General features: G+C 45.7%; 1 protein-coding gene across 2 annotated transcripts in view; it reads left to right on the top strand.

Moving 5' to 3' along the window:
• The window catches only part of LOC142270704 (dynactin subunit 1-like), a 42,226-nt gene extending 29,699 nt beyond the window's left edge, over window positions 1-12,527 (top strand). For both annotated transcript variants that reach the window (XM_075332452.1, XM_075332453.1), the window contains exons 4-5: window positions 910-941; window positions 12,402-12,527. In XM_075332452.1, coding sequence (XP_075188567.1) covers window positions 910-941; window positions 12,402-12,512 — 143 coding nt within the window. In that variant the 3' untranslated portion in view covers window positions 12,513-12,527. The remainder of the gene's footprint in view (window positions 1-909; window positions 942-12,401) is intronic.
• Window positions 12,528-14,009: the final 1,482 nt, after the last annotated feature.

The raw sequence follows: 14,009 nt of genomic DNA, 5'->3' as shown, positions 1-14,009 counted from the left end.
TTGATTAGGAGTGCACCCGCCACAGAGTGTTATGACTGTCAGCGAGCGGCTGGCGAGTCAGTTATTCTGGTGTATAGCGGCCACGGCTGTGTATAGTGGTTCGGGCGTGCTTTGCAGCTGGGCTTGTAAATTATGATGGGGTCGTGTGTTGCGGCTGGGGCCGTGTATAACAATCAGGGCCATATATTGCAGTCAGGGCTGTATATAGCGGTTGGAGCTGTATATAATGGTTGGGGCCGGGCCCGTGGGTTGGGGCCGGGCCCGTGGGTTGGGGCCGGGCCCGTGGGTTGGGGCCGGGCCCGTGTGTTGGGGCCGCGACACAGGGCCCCAACACAAGAGCCCTGACCGAAACACAGGGCCCCAACACAAGAGCCCGGGCGCGACACAGGGCCCCAACACAAGAGCCCGGGCGCGACAAACGGCCCCAACACAAGAGCCCGGGCGCGACCCACGGCCCCAACACACGGGCCCGGCCCCAACACACGGGTTGTTGGGGCCGGGCCAGTGTGTTGGGGCCGGGCCCGTGTGTTGGGGCCGTGTGTCGCGCCCGGGCTCTTTTGTGTTGGGGCCCTGTGTCGCGCCCGGGCTCTTTTGTGTTGGGGCCCTGTGTCGCGCCCGGGCTCTTGTGTTGGGGCCCTGTGTCGCGCCCGGGCTCTTGTGTTGGGGCCCTGTGTCGCGCCCGGGCTCTTGTGTTGGGGCCCTGTGTTGCGCCCGGGCTCTTGTGTTGGGGCCCTGTGTTGCGCCCGGGCTCTTGTGTTGGGGCCGTGTGTTTTGGTCAGGGCTGTGTGTTGGGGCGTGTGTTTCGGTTGGGGCGTGTGTCGCGGCCGGGCTTGTATACTATGATGGGGCATGTGCTGTGGCCGGGACTGCATATATATTTACATTGACCGTTCTTCTCTTTTTTTGCAGAGGTGGCTGACATCCCGAAGGCCAGCAAACTGGTAAGTCTCCGCTTTTTACCATTCTGACCGTATTCTGGGGGAGCTGGTAATGAGCAGTTCGGGGTCCGTATTCCTCACCGATTAGGACCGGACGACTCTATTTACTGAAGTTGTAATTATTCTGCTGAATTAGACACTTTGTCTGGGGACATAGCAGAAGTGTAAAGCATGGGGGACAGCTGAAAGTGCTACTTGGTTGTGTGGGTGTCACTATACTACCATAAGCTGAGCTGTGGAGTTACTGATCATAGCTTCCCCTGATGGAGCAGAGCTGCAGTGTAAAGTATGTCTTGTGTATTGAGCAGTGCCAGGTAATGAGCAGGTGGGTAAATGCAGCAGAGGGATGGGCGCCTATCACTGTGTCCAGGTTTTGAGCTGAGCCGCCCCTCTGTAGAGTCCTGGGGGAGAGCAGCCCGCGCCTCTCTATACAGACGTGCAGGTAGTGACTGCCGTACTATGCGCGGCTGTCAGCAGAGGGCGATACTGCCCAGGTTTTCAGCTGGAGAATGGCGCCATCTGGCGGTTGTACATACAGCTGCATCCGGGTTCAGTTTCCATAGTGTCGATGGGGAAGACCCAAGAGAGTCGGAGGGAAGGGACATCGTTCCCCCATCTACAAAAAGGTCAATGACCCCCAAATTGGAGAAAATGAGGTACAAAAAAAGTTAAAAGATTTATATAATGGAATAGACTTTATCCCCTTCTTAAAGATCAAGATCAAATATAATATCTCAGACAATGACTTTAGGATAATAATTGCTTCTAAAACACCGACTAGCCTTCATACATCCAATTCCAGAAATTGTCAGCATGCTATACGGTAACACAGATAATAAGCACATGTGGAGCACGAGGAGGACCTGCATCCACCAACATATTAGGGAACCCAGCCTAAAGCAACAATATTCAGAAAGGGAATGGGGAAAGCTGTAAAAGCTTCTTGTACCTCACACCTTTGTGCTGCACGGATCACACTATAAACTCCGGAGCCGATGCTGCTACTCCCCCCAAGAATAGGCAAATTCTACAGAAACGAGTCCCTCTCTGCTGGAGGGTGGAACCACATAGGCGATGTACTCCATATTTTCTGGAAATGTCCAATGGTTACAACTTTATGGTCTGAAGTTTTTAAATTGCTGAACCCAATCACAAAATCGAATATCTCCATTTCTCCACATATGGCCCCGTTGTCTCTAGGAACTGAAAATATTGATGCATCCCATGTTCCTATCGCCAGCCACCTCTAATAATTACTAACAATCTAATAGCAGCAAAACGGAAAAGGAAAGAATGCCCAAATATTAATGAAATCATTAACAACTATCCAGCCATCAGAAGTATGGAGAAAGACTGGAATCATAAACAATACATTCTCCTCCTGCCACAAACGCTTGGACCCATGGATCAGGGACACAAGCGGCTTCTCCTGATATAAAGGCCACCTTTTTCCAAGGATATTTTAATCTTAGATTAGAATTTTAATCCCCCCTTCCCTTGCTGATTTCCTTTTTCTGTCCCTTTTTCTGTCCCTTTTTCTGTCCCTTTTTCTGTCCCTTTTTCTGTCCCTTTTTCTGTCCCTTTTTCTGTCCCTTTTTCTGTCCCTTTTTCTGTCCCTTTTTCTGTCCCTTTTTCTGTCCCTTTTTCTGTCCCTTTTTCTGTCCCTTTTTCTGTCCCTTTTTCTGTCCCTTTTTCTGTCCCTTTTTCTGTCCCTTTTTCTGTCCTGTCATTTATAGAGTTAAGAGTTATATTCTGTATTATTATTATTTATTTGTCATTTTGTCATGAACAGCCGGGGGGTCACACCAGAATCCCACCCGCTGTTCACGGATTTCTCAAGAACACGACTACTTTTTAGCGCCCCCTTAGCGTCAGGTCAATTTTGGAACTGCCGGACAATAAGTACCTGAGGCTGCTGAGATAATGCCAAATATTGGAGATCTCACAGCAAGGGTAAATGTATATATCACCAATTCCCGCTAATGGAATATATATATATATATATATATATATATATATATATATATATATATATATATATATATATATATATATATATATATATATATATATATATATATATATATATATATATATATATATATATATATATATATATATACACACACCTCGGTACCCTTAATGATAGTACCCCAATAATTCCGCTGAAACTTTGTACAGGCAGTCCGGACACCCATTACAGATGGCATACTGCCCTTTGGGTTTTGGATTCATATATATAGAGCAGGAGGAAAGGAACTATTAAATTTTATATATTTAATCCAAAATAGAAGGCAGTGTTTATAAAAATCTACAAGAATTTACAAAAGGGAACAATACAAATACAGTATAGACAGTTACATAAAAATAAAAGGAAAAAAAAAGATATTACTACACCTGGTCATGGGTTATGGCTCAGATATAGGGGAGAGGCAGCCCCTAGAAAATGGACAATCCTATACACAGAATGTATATCCTCTGGGCATTGAACAAACAATTGTTTAATATTAATATGAGTGGGGAGATATTAAATAAATAATAATATAAGCAATCATAACAATATTTTACATGAATTAAATAAGCAGCAATGTTTCCCCACCCTCCCTCCCTATTACTCTCTTACCTCCTTCTTCCCCTGGTTTCCCCCCTAATACAATGCTCTTACCCTCTCACCCCTCCCACCTTTTCCCCCATATAAAATATAAGCATTTATCGGATATGAGCTTTATGTAGTGAACGTTTGAAGCCAATTCATGATTAATGAATATTGTTATATTCACTTTCTTCATGTAATAAAACACTATCGAAAACAAAAAGGTCAATGACGATTATCAGCAGCGTCACACGCGGCCCCTAATCTGCTCATACAAGACTGTGATCAATACACAGTGCAGAGGGGATTACAGGAAATCTCCAAAAATCCAAGAAGGGTGCAGAGAAACCAGGAGATTAGGAGAGATGTATGGAGAGGACAGATTATATACTGGAGATTATGTGTGGGGAGGTATCAGGAGATTAGGGAGAGATGTATGGAGAGGACAGATTATATACTGGAGATTGTGTGGGGGAGGTATCAGGAGATTAGGAGAGATGTATGGAGAGGACAGGTTATATACTGGAGATTATGTGTGGGGAGGTATCAGGAGATTAGGGAGAGATGTATGGAGAGGACAGGTTATATACTGGAGATTATGTGTGGGAGGTATCAGGAGATTAGGAGAGATGTATGGAGAGGACAGGTTATATACTGGAGATTATGTGTGGGGGAGGTATCAGGAGATTAGGAGAGATGTATGGAGAGGACAGATTATATACTGGAGATAATGTGTGTGGAGGTATCAGGAGATTAGGGAGAGATGTATGGAGCGGACAGATTATATACTGGAGATTATGTGTTGGGAGGTATTAGGAGATTAGGAGAGATGTATGGAGAGGACAGGTTATATACTGGAGATTGTGTGGGGAGGTATCAGGAGATTAGGGAGAGATGTATGGAGGGGACAGGTTATATACTGGAGATTATGTGTGGGGGAGGTATCAGGAGATTAGGAGAGATGTATGGAGAGGACAGATTATATACTGGAGATTATGTGTGTGGAGGTATCAGGAGATTAGGAGAGATGTATGGAGAGGACAGATTATATACTGGAGATTATGTGTGTGGAGGTATCAGGAGATTAGGGAGAGATGTATGGAGAGGACAGGTTATATACTGGAGATTATGTGTGGGGAGGTATTAGGAGATTAGGGAGAGATGTATGGAGAGGACAGGTTATATACTGGAGATTATGTGTGGGGAGGTATCAGGAGATTAGGGCAGAGGTGTATGGAGAGGACAGATTATATACTGGAGATTATGTCTGGGGGAGTATCAGGAGATTAGGGAGAGATGTATGGAGAGGACAGGTTATATACTGGAGATTATGTGTGGGGAGGTATCAGGAGATTAGGGAGAGATGTATGGAGAGGACAGGTTATATACTGGAGATTATGTGTGGGGAGGTATCAGGAGATTAGGGAGAGATGTATGGAGAGGACAGGTTATATACTGGAGATTATGTGTGGGGAGGTATCAGGAGATTAGGGAGAGATGTATGGAGAGGACAGGTTATATACTGGAGATTATGTGTGGGGAGGTATCAGGAGATTAGGGCAGAGGTGTATGGAGAGGACAGGTGATATACTGGAGATTATGTGTGGGGAGGTATCAGGAGATTAGGGAGAGATGTATGGAGAGTACAGGTTATATACTGGAGATTATGTGTGGGAGATATGAAAGATTAGGGAGAGATGTATGGAGGGGACAGGTTATATACTGGAGATTATGTGTGGGGGGGTATCTGGAGATTAGGAGAGATGTATGGAGAGGACAGATTATATACTGGAGATTATGTGTGGGAGGTATCAGGAGATTAGGGAGAGATGTATGGAGAGGACAGGTTATATACTGGAGATTATGTGTGGGAGGTATCAGGAGATTAGGAGAGATGTATGGAGAGGACAGGTTATATACTGGAGATTATGTGTGGGGGAGGTATCAGGAGATTAGGGAGAGATGTATGGAGAGGACAGGTTATATACTGGAGATTATGTGTGGGGGAGGTATCAGGAGATTAGGGAGAGATGTATGGAGAGGACAGGTTATATACTGGAGATTATGTGTGTGGAGGTATCAGGAGATTAGGAGAGATGTATGGAGAGGACAGGTTATATACTGGAGATTATGTGTGGGGAGGTATCAGGAGATTAGGAGAGATGTATGGAGAGGACAGGTTATATACTGGAGATTATGTGTGGGGGAGGTATCAGGAGATTAGGGAGAGATGTATGGAGAGGACAGGTTATATACTGGAGATTATGTGTGGGGAGGTATCAGGAGATTAGGGAGAGATGTATGGAGGGGACAGGTTATATACTGGAGATTATGTGTGGGGAGGTATCAGGAGATTAGGGAGAGATGTATGGAGAGGACAGGTTATATACTGGAGATTATGTGTGGGAGGTATCAGGAGATTAGGGAGAGATGTATGGAGAGGACAGGTTATATACTGGAGATTATGTGTGGGGGGGTATCAGGGGATTAGGGAGAGATGTATGGAGAGGACAGGTTATATACTGGAGATTATGTGTGGTTGAGGTATCAGGAGATTAGGGAGAGATGTATGGAGAGGACAGGTTATATACTGGAGATTATTGGAGATTATGTGTGGGGAGGTATCAGGAGATTAGGGAGAGATGTATGGAGAGGACAGGTTATATACTGGAGATTATGTGTGGGGGAGGTATCAGGAGATTAGGGAGAGATGTATGGAGAGGACAGGCTATATACTGGAGATTATGTGTGGGAGGTATCAGGAGATTAGGGAGAGATGTATGGAGAGGACAGGTTATATACTGGAGATTATGTGTGGGGGAGGTATCAGGAGATTAGGAGAGATGTATGGAGAGGACAGATTATATACTGGAGATTATGTGTGGGGGAGGTATCGGGAGATTAGGAGAGATGTATGGAGAGGACAGATTATATACTGGAGATTATGTGTGTGGAGGTATCAGGAGATTAGGAGAGATGTATGGAGAGGACAGGTTATATACTGGAGATTATGTGTGGGGAGGTATCAGGAGATTAGGAGAGATGTATGGAGAGGACAGGTTATATACTGGAGATTATGTGTGGGGAGGTATCAGGAGATTAGGGCAGAGATGTATGGAGAGGACAGGTTATATACTGGAGATTATGTGTGGGGAGGTATCAGGAGATTAGGGAGAGATGTATGGAGAGGACAGGTTATATACTGGAGATTATGTGTGGGGAGGTATCAGGAGATTAGGATAGATGTATGGAGAGGACAGATTATATACTGGAGATTATGTGGGGGGGGTATCATTAGATTAGGGAGAGATGTATGGAGGGGACAGGTTATATCCTGGAGATTATATGTGGGGCTATCAGGAGATTAGGATAGATGTATGGAGAGGACAGGTTATATACTGGAGATTGTGTGTGGGGAGGTATCAGGAGATTAGGAGAGATTTATGGAGAGGACAGGTTATATACTGGAGATTATGTGTGGGGAGGTATCAGGAGATTAGGGAGAGATGTATGGAGAGGACAGATTATATACTGGAGATTGTGTGGGGAGGTATCAGGAGATTAGGAGAGATGTATGGAGAGGACAGGCTATATACTGGAGATTGTGTGGGGAGGTATCAGGAGATTAGGGAGAGATGTATGGAGAGGACAGGTTATATACTGGAGATTATGTGTGGAGAGATATCAGGAGATTAGGGGGAGATGTATGGAGAGGACAGGTTATATACTGGAGATTATGTGTGGAGAGGTATCAGGAGATTAGGGAGAGATGTATGGAGAGGACAGGTTATATACTGGAGATTATATGTGGGAGGTATCAGGAGATTAGGGAGAGATGTATGGAGAGGACAGGTTATATACTGGAGATTGTGTGGGGAGGTATCAGGAGATTAGGGAGAGATGTATGGAGGGGACAGGTTATATACTGGAGATTATGTGTGGGGAGGTATCAGGAGATTAGGGAGAGATGTATGGAGAGGACAGGTTATATACTGGAGATTATGTGTGGGGAGGTATCAGGAGATTAGGGAGAGATGTATGGAGAGTACAGGTTATATACTGGAGATTGTGTGGGGAGGTATCAGGAGATTAGGGAGAGATGTATGGAGGGGACAGGTTATATACTGGAGATTATGTGTGGGGAGGTATCAGGAGATTAGGGAGAGATGTATGGAGAGGACAGGTTATATACTGGAGATTATGTGTGGGGAGGTATCAGGAGATTAGGGAGAGATGTATGGAGAGTACAGGTTATATACTGGAGATTATGTGTGGGGAGGTATCAGGAGATTAGGGAGAGATGTATGGAGAGGACAGGTTATATACTGGAGATTGTGTGGGGAGGTATCAGGAGATTAGGGAGAGATGTATGGAGAGGACAGGTTATATACTGGAGATTATGTGTGGGGAGGTATCAGGAGATTAGGGAGAGATGTATGGAGAGGACAGGTTATATACTGGAGAGTATGTGTGGGGAGGTATCAGGAGATTAGGGAGAGATGTATGGAGAGGACAGGTTATATACTGGACATTGTGTGAGGAGGTATCAGGAGATTAGGGAGAGATGTATGGAGAGGACAGGTTATATACTGGAGATTATGTGTGGGGAGGTATCAGGAGATTAGGGAGAGATGTATGGAGAGGACAGGTTATATACTGGAGATTGTGTGGGGAGGTATCAGGAGATTAGGGAGAGATGTATGGAGAGGACAGGTTATATACTGGAGATTATGTGTGGGGAGGTATCAGGAGATTAGGGAGAGATGTATGGAGAGGACAGGTTATATACTGGAGATTATGTGTGGGGAGGTATCAGGAGATTAGGGAGAGATGTATGGAGGGGACAGGTTATATACTGGAGATTATGTGTGGGGGAGGTATCAGGAGATTAGGGAGAGATGTATGGAGAGGACAGATTATATACTGGAGATTGTGTGGGGAGGTATCAGGAGATTAGGGAGAGATGTATGGAGAGGACAGGTTATATACTGGAGATTATGTGTGGGGAGGTATCAGGAGATTAGGGAGAGATGTATGGAGAGGACAGGTTATATACTGGAGATTATGTGTGGGGAGGTATCAGGAGATTAGGGAGAGATGTATGGAGGGGACAGGTTATATACTGGAGATTATGTGTGGGGAGGTATCAGGAGATTAGGAGAGATGTATGGAGAGGACAGGCTATATACTGGAGATTGTGTGGGGGAGGTATCAGGAGATTAGGGAGAGATGTATGGAGAGGACAGGTTATATACTGGAGATTATGTGTGGGGAGGTATCAGGAGATTAGGGAGAGATGTATGGAGAGGACAGGTTATATACTGGAGATTATGTGTGGAGAGATATCAGGAGATTAGGGGGAGATGTATGGAGAGGACAGGTTATATACTGGAGATTATGTGTGGGGAGGTATCAGGAGATTAGGGAGAGATGTATGGAGAGGAGAGGTTATATACTGGAGATTATGTGTGGGAGGTATCAGGAGATTAGGGAGAGATGTATGGAGAGGACAGGTTATATACTGGAGATTATGTGTGGGGAGGTATCAGGAGATTAGGGAGAGATGTATGGAGAGGACAGGTTATATACTGGAGATTATGTGTGGGGGAGGTATCAGGAGATTAGGGAGAGATGTATGGAGAGGACAGGTTATATACTGGAGATTATGTGTGGGGAGGTATCAGGAGATTAGGGCAGAGGTGTAAGGAGAGGACAGGTTATATACTGGAGATTATGTGTGGGGAGGTATCAGGAGATTAGGGAGAGATGTATGGAGAGGACAGGTTATATACTGGAGATTATGTGTGTGGAGGTATCAGGAGATTAGGGAGAGATGTATGGAGGGGACAGGTTATATACTGGAGATTATGTGTGGGGAGGTATCAGGAGATTAGGGAGAGATGTATGGAGAGGACAGATTATATACTGGAGATTATGTGTGGGGAGATATCAGGAGATTAGGGAGAGATGTATGGAGAGGACAGATTATATACTGGAGATTATGTGTGGGGAGATATCAGGAGATTAGGGAGAGATGTATGGAGAGGACAGGTTATATACTGGAGATTATGTGTGGGGAGGTATCAGGAGATTAGGGAGAGATGTATGGAGGGGACAGATTATATACTGGAGATTATGTGTGGGGGAGGTATCAGGAGATTAGGGAGAGATGTATGGAGAGGACAGATTATATACTGGAGATTATGTGTGGGGAGATATCAGGAGATTAGGGAGAGATGTATGGAGAGGACAGGTTATATACTGGAGATTATGTGTGGGGAGGTATCAGGAGATTAGGGAGAGATGTATGGAGAGGACAGATTATATACTGGAGATTATGTGTGGGGAGGTATCAGGAGATTAGGGAGAGATGTATGGAGAGGACAGGTTATATACTGGAGATTATATGTGGGGAGGTATCAGGAGATTAGGGAGAGATGTATGGAGAGGACAGGTTATATACTGGAGATTATGTGTGGGGAGGTATCAGGAGATTAGGGAGAGATGTATGGAGAGGACAGGTTATATACTGGAGATTATGTGTGGGGAGGTATCAGGAGATTAGGGAGAGATGTATGGAGGGGACAGGTTATATACTGGAGATTATGTGTGGGGAGGTATCAGGAGATTAGGGAGAGATGTATGGAGAGGACAGATTATATACTGGAGATTATGTGTGGGGAGATATCAGGAGATTAGGGAGAGATGTATGGAGAGGACAGATTATATACTGGAGATTATGTGTGGGGAGATATCAGGAGATTAGGGAGAGATGTATGGAGGGGACAGGTTATATACTGGAGATTATGTGTGGGGAGGTATCAGGAGATTAGGGAGAGATGTATGGAGGGGACAGGTTATATACTGGAGATTATGTGTGGGGGAGGTATCAGGAGATTAGGGAGAGATGTATGGAGGGGACAGATTATATACTGGAGATTATGTGTGGGGAGGTATCTGGAGATTAGGAGAGATGTATGGAGGGGACAGATTATATACTGGAGATTATGTGTGGGGAGGTATCTGGAGATTAGGAGAGATGTATGGAGAGGACAGGTTATATACTGGAGATTATGTGTGGGGAGGTATCAGGAGATTAGGGAGAGATGTATGGAGAGGACAGGTTATATACTGGAGATTATGTGGGGGGAGGTATCAGGAGATTAGGGAGAGATGTATGGAGAGGACAGGTTATATACTGGAGATTGTGTGGGGAGGTATCAGGAGATTAGGGAGAGATGTATGGAGGGGACAGGTTATATACTGGAGATTATGTGTGGGGAGGTATCAGGAGATTAGGGAGAGATGTATGGAGAGGACAGGTTATATACTGGAGATTGTGTGGGGAGGTATCAGGAGATTAGGGAGAGATGTATGGAGAGGACAGGTTATATACTGGAGATTATGTGTGGGGAGGTATCAGGAGATTAGGGAGATGTATGGAGAGGACAGGTTATATACTGGAGATTATGTGTGGGGAGGTATCAGGAGATTAGGGAGAGATGTATGGAGAGGACAGGTTATATACTGGAGATTATGTGTGGGGAGGTATCAGGAGATTAGGGAGAGATGTATGGAGAGGACAGGTTATATACTGGAGATTATGTGTGGGGAGGTATCAGGAGATTAGGGAGAGATGTATGGAGAGGACAGGTTATATACTGGAGATGCCTTTTATATCCCCCGGGCACTCCTCCCAGGGTATTGTGGTCTCACCGGATTGGTGGAATAAGGCTTTGCCCTGATTGGCTGCCATTCCAATCCGCACATCTAATTCTCCTGTGTACGTCTCCTCTGAGTGAGGTAGACAGAGAGGATGAGGGGTCTACATACATTAGCCATACACAGCCTCACACAATGGACGGCTCCGATGAGTGGAAAACAATGACTCTACAAACACGAGTTACCACACAGAAGGGACCCGTGCCTGGCCAAATTAAGAATATTAACCCCTGACAGACATTGTACAGGGCGGTGTCTTCACAGGGGGTCTGGGTTGTATCACTGTGTCTGTGCGATGATGATGTAGTGAATCTCACATTTTTGGTGTTATTGATCCTAAAAATCTATCCATGTCTGCACACTTGGTACTAGGACTCCCGGATTATACGACCTCTAACCTCTCTCCATACAGGGTTCTTCTCCTTCCCCAGATTATCTGACCTCAAACCCCTCTCCATGCAGGGCACTTCTCCCCCCCCCACCCTCCCCGGATTATCTGACCTGTAACCTCTCTCCATGCAGGGTTCTTCTCCTCCCCCTTATTATCTGACCTGTAACCTCTCTCCATGCAGGGCACTTCTCCTCCCCCGGATTATCTGACCTCTAACCTCTGTCCATGCAGGGCACTTCTCCTCCCCCGGATTATCTGACCTCTAACCTCTGTCCATGCAGGGCACTTCTCCTCCCCCGGATTATCTGACCTCTAACCTCTCTCCATGCAGGGCACTTCTCCCTCCCCCGGATTATCTGACCTCTAACCTCTCTCCATGCAGGGCACTTCTCCCTCCCCCGGATTATCTGACCTCTAACCTCTCTCCATGCAGGGCACTTCTCCTCCCCCGGATTATCTGACCTCTAACCTCTGTCCATGCAGGGCACTTCTCCTCCCCCGGATTATCTGACCTCTAACCTCTGTCCATGCAGGGCACTTCTCCTCCCCCGGATTATCTGACCTCTAACCTCTCTCCATGCAGGGCACTTCTCCCCCCCCCCCCCCCCCCGGATTATCTGACCTCTAACCTCTCTCCATGCAGGGTTCTTCTCCTCCCCCTTATTATCTGACCTCTAACCTCTCTCCATGCAGGGCTTTTCTCCCTTCCCGGATTATCTGACCTCTAACCTCTCACATTTGCCCTCTCTCCATGCAGCGTGGATTGAAGCCTAAGAAGGTGTTGTGCCGTTCTCCGGTGGCGCTGTGTGGCGCCCGCGCATGCCTCCGTGTACCCTCCATACATGCATGCCGCTGTCTGCCCCTCTGATTGCACTCGTCCTTGTCCACCATGTCCGGTCTTCTCCATCATTGTCTCATCCCTCATCATGTGGTCATCATGGGGGACTTTCTGTGCAGGGGCCACGTACGGGACCCCACCACATGCCGGCATGTCCGCTGTGCATGTATGTAGCGAGAGCGGCATCATGGGAGATCGAGACTGCAGGTTAATCACAGCATATGTAACATCCAGATTATAATCTCCAGCCATGACCCTGATATAATAATAATCCTATATGTAACATCCAGATTATAATCTCCAGCCATGACCCTGATATAATAATAATCCTATATGTAACATCCAGATTATAATCTCCGGCCGTGACCCTGATATAATAATAATCCTATATGTAACATCCAGATTATAATCTCCGGCCGTGACCCTGATATAATAATAATCCTATATGTAACATCCAGATTATAATCTCCGGCCGTGACCCTGATATAATAATAATCCTATATGTAACATCCAGATTATAATCTCCAGCCGTGACCCTGATATATTTATAATCCTATATGTAATATCCAGATTGTAATATCCAGATTATAATCTCCATCCATGACCCTGATATAATAATAATCCTATATATAATCTCCAGCTGTGACCCTGATATAATAATCCTATATGTAATATCCAGATTATAATCTATAGCCGTCACCCTGATACAATAATAATTTTAGATGTGTAACGTCCACATTATAATCTCCAGCCATGACCCTGATATAATAATAATCCCATATGTAATATCCAGATTATAATCTCCAGCCGTGACCCTGATATAATAATAATCCTATATGTAATATCCAGATTATAATCTCCAGCCGTGACCCTGATATAAAAATCCTATATGTAACATCCAGATTATAATCTCCAGCCGTGACCCTGATAGAATAATATTCCTATATGTGTAATATCCAGATTATAATCTCCAACCGTGACCCTGATAATATAATAATCCTATATGTAATGTTCAGATTATAATCTCTGGCTGCCCTGTACATGGTGTAAATAATCCTCCACACAGATCATACTGGTATCATCTGTATTATCCTGTGCCTGGTGCTGCAGATTATGTGGGATTATTGCACTGGATTATCTGGGCCTCTCCTGGTATCTGCATGCCGGGCGGTGATGTGGGGAGGTCTCTGCATGCTGTATATATGTGTACATGTGTATATACTGTGTATGGCCACAGCCGGGGATATTCCGGGGCTCCTCGCCTGCGGTCCTCTGTGCTGCTGTGGCCATTGCTGGTACAGATGATGCTTGTTATCTGCTCTCCCTGAGCCTCCATTATCCTCCTCCTCAGAGGCCATTATCCGGGAGGAGGACGCCCCCGGGGCCATTACTGCGCTGTGTGACCTCACCCTCCCCGGGGGGGGGGGGGGTGGGGGGATCACGTTACATTCTGCCTTATGTCAGAGTTCCTGCCGACGCGGGGCTGGGGTCTGTGTCCACAGGGATCGGGAATGGGCCTAGGGGCTA

Source organism: Anomaloglossus baeobatrachus, chromosome 1, assembly GCF_048569485.1.
Source record: "Anomaloglossus baeobatrachus isolate aAnoBae1 chromosome 1, aAnoBae1.hap1, whole genome shotgun sequence".
In the NCBI taxonomy this organism is placed as follows: domain Eukaryota; kingdom Metazoa; phylum Chordata; class Amphibia; order Anura; family Aromobatidae; genus Anomaloglossus; species Anomaloglossus baeobatrachus.
Note: the sequence above shows the minus strand (reverse complement) of the source record. Positions and strands in the feature narration are given on the sequence as shown.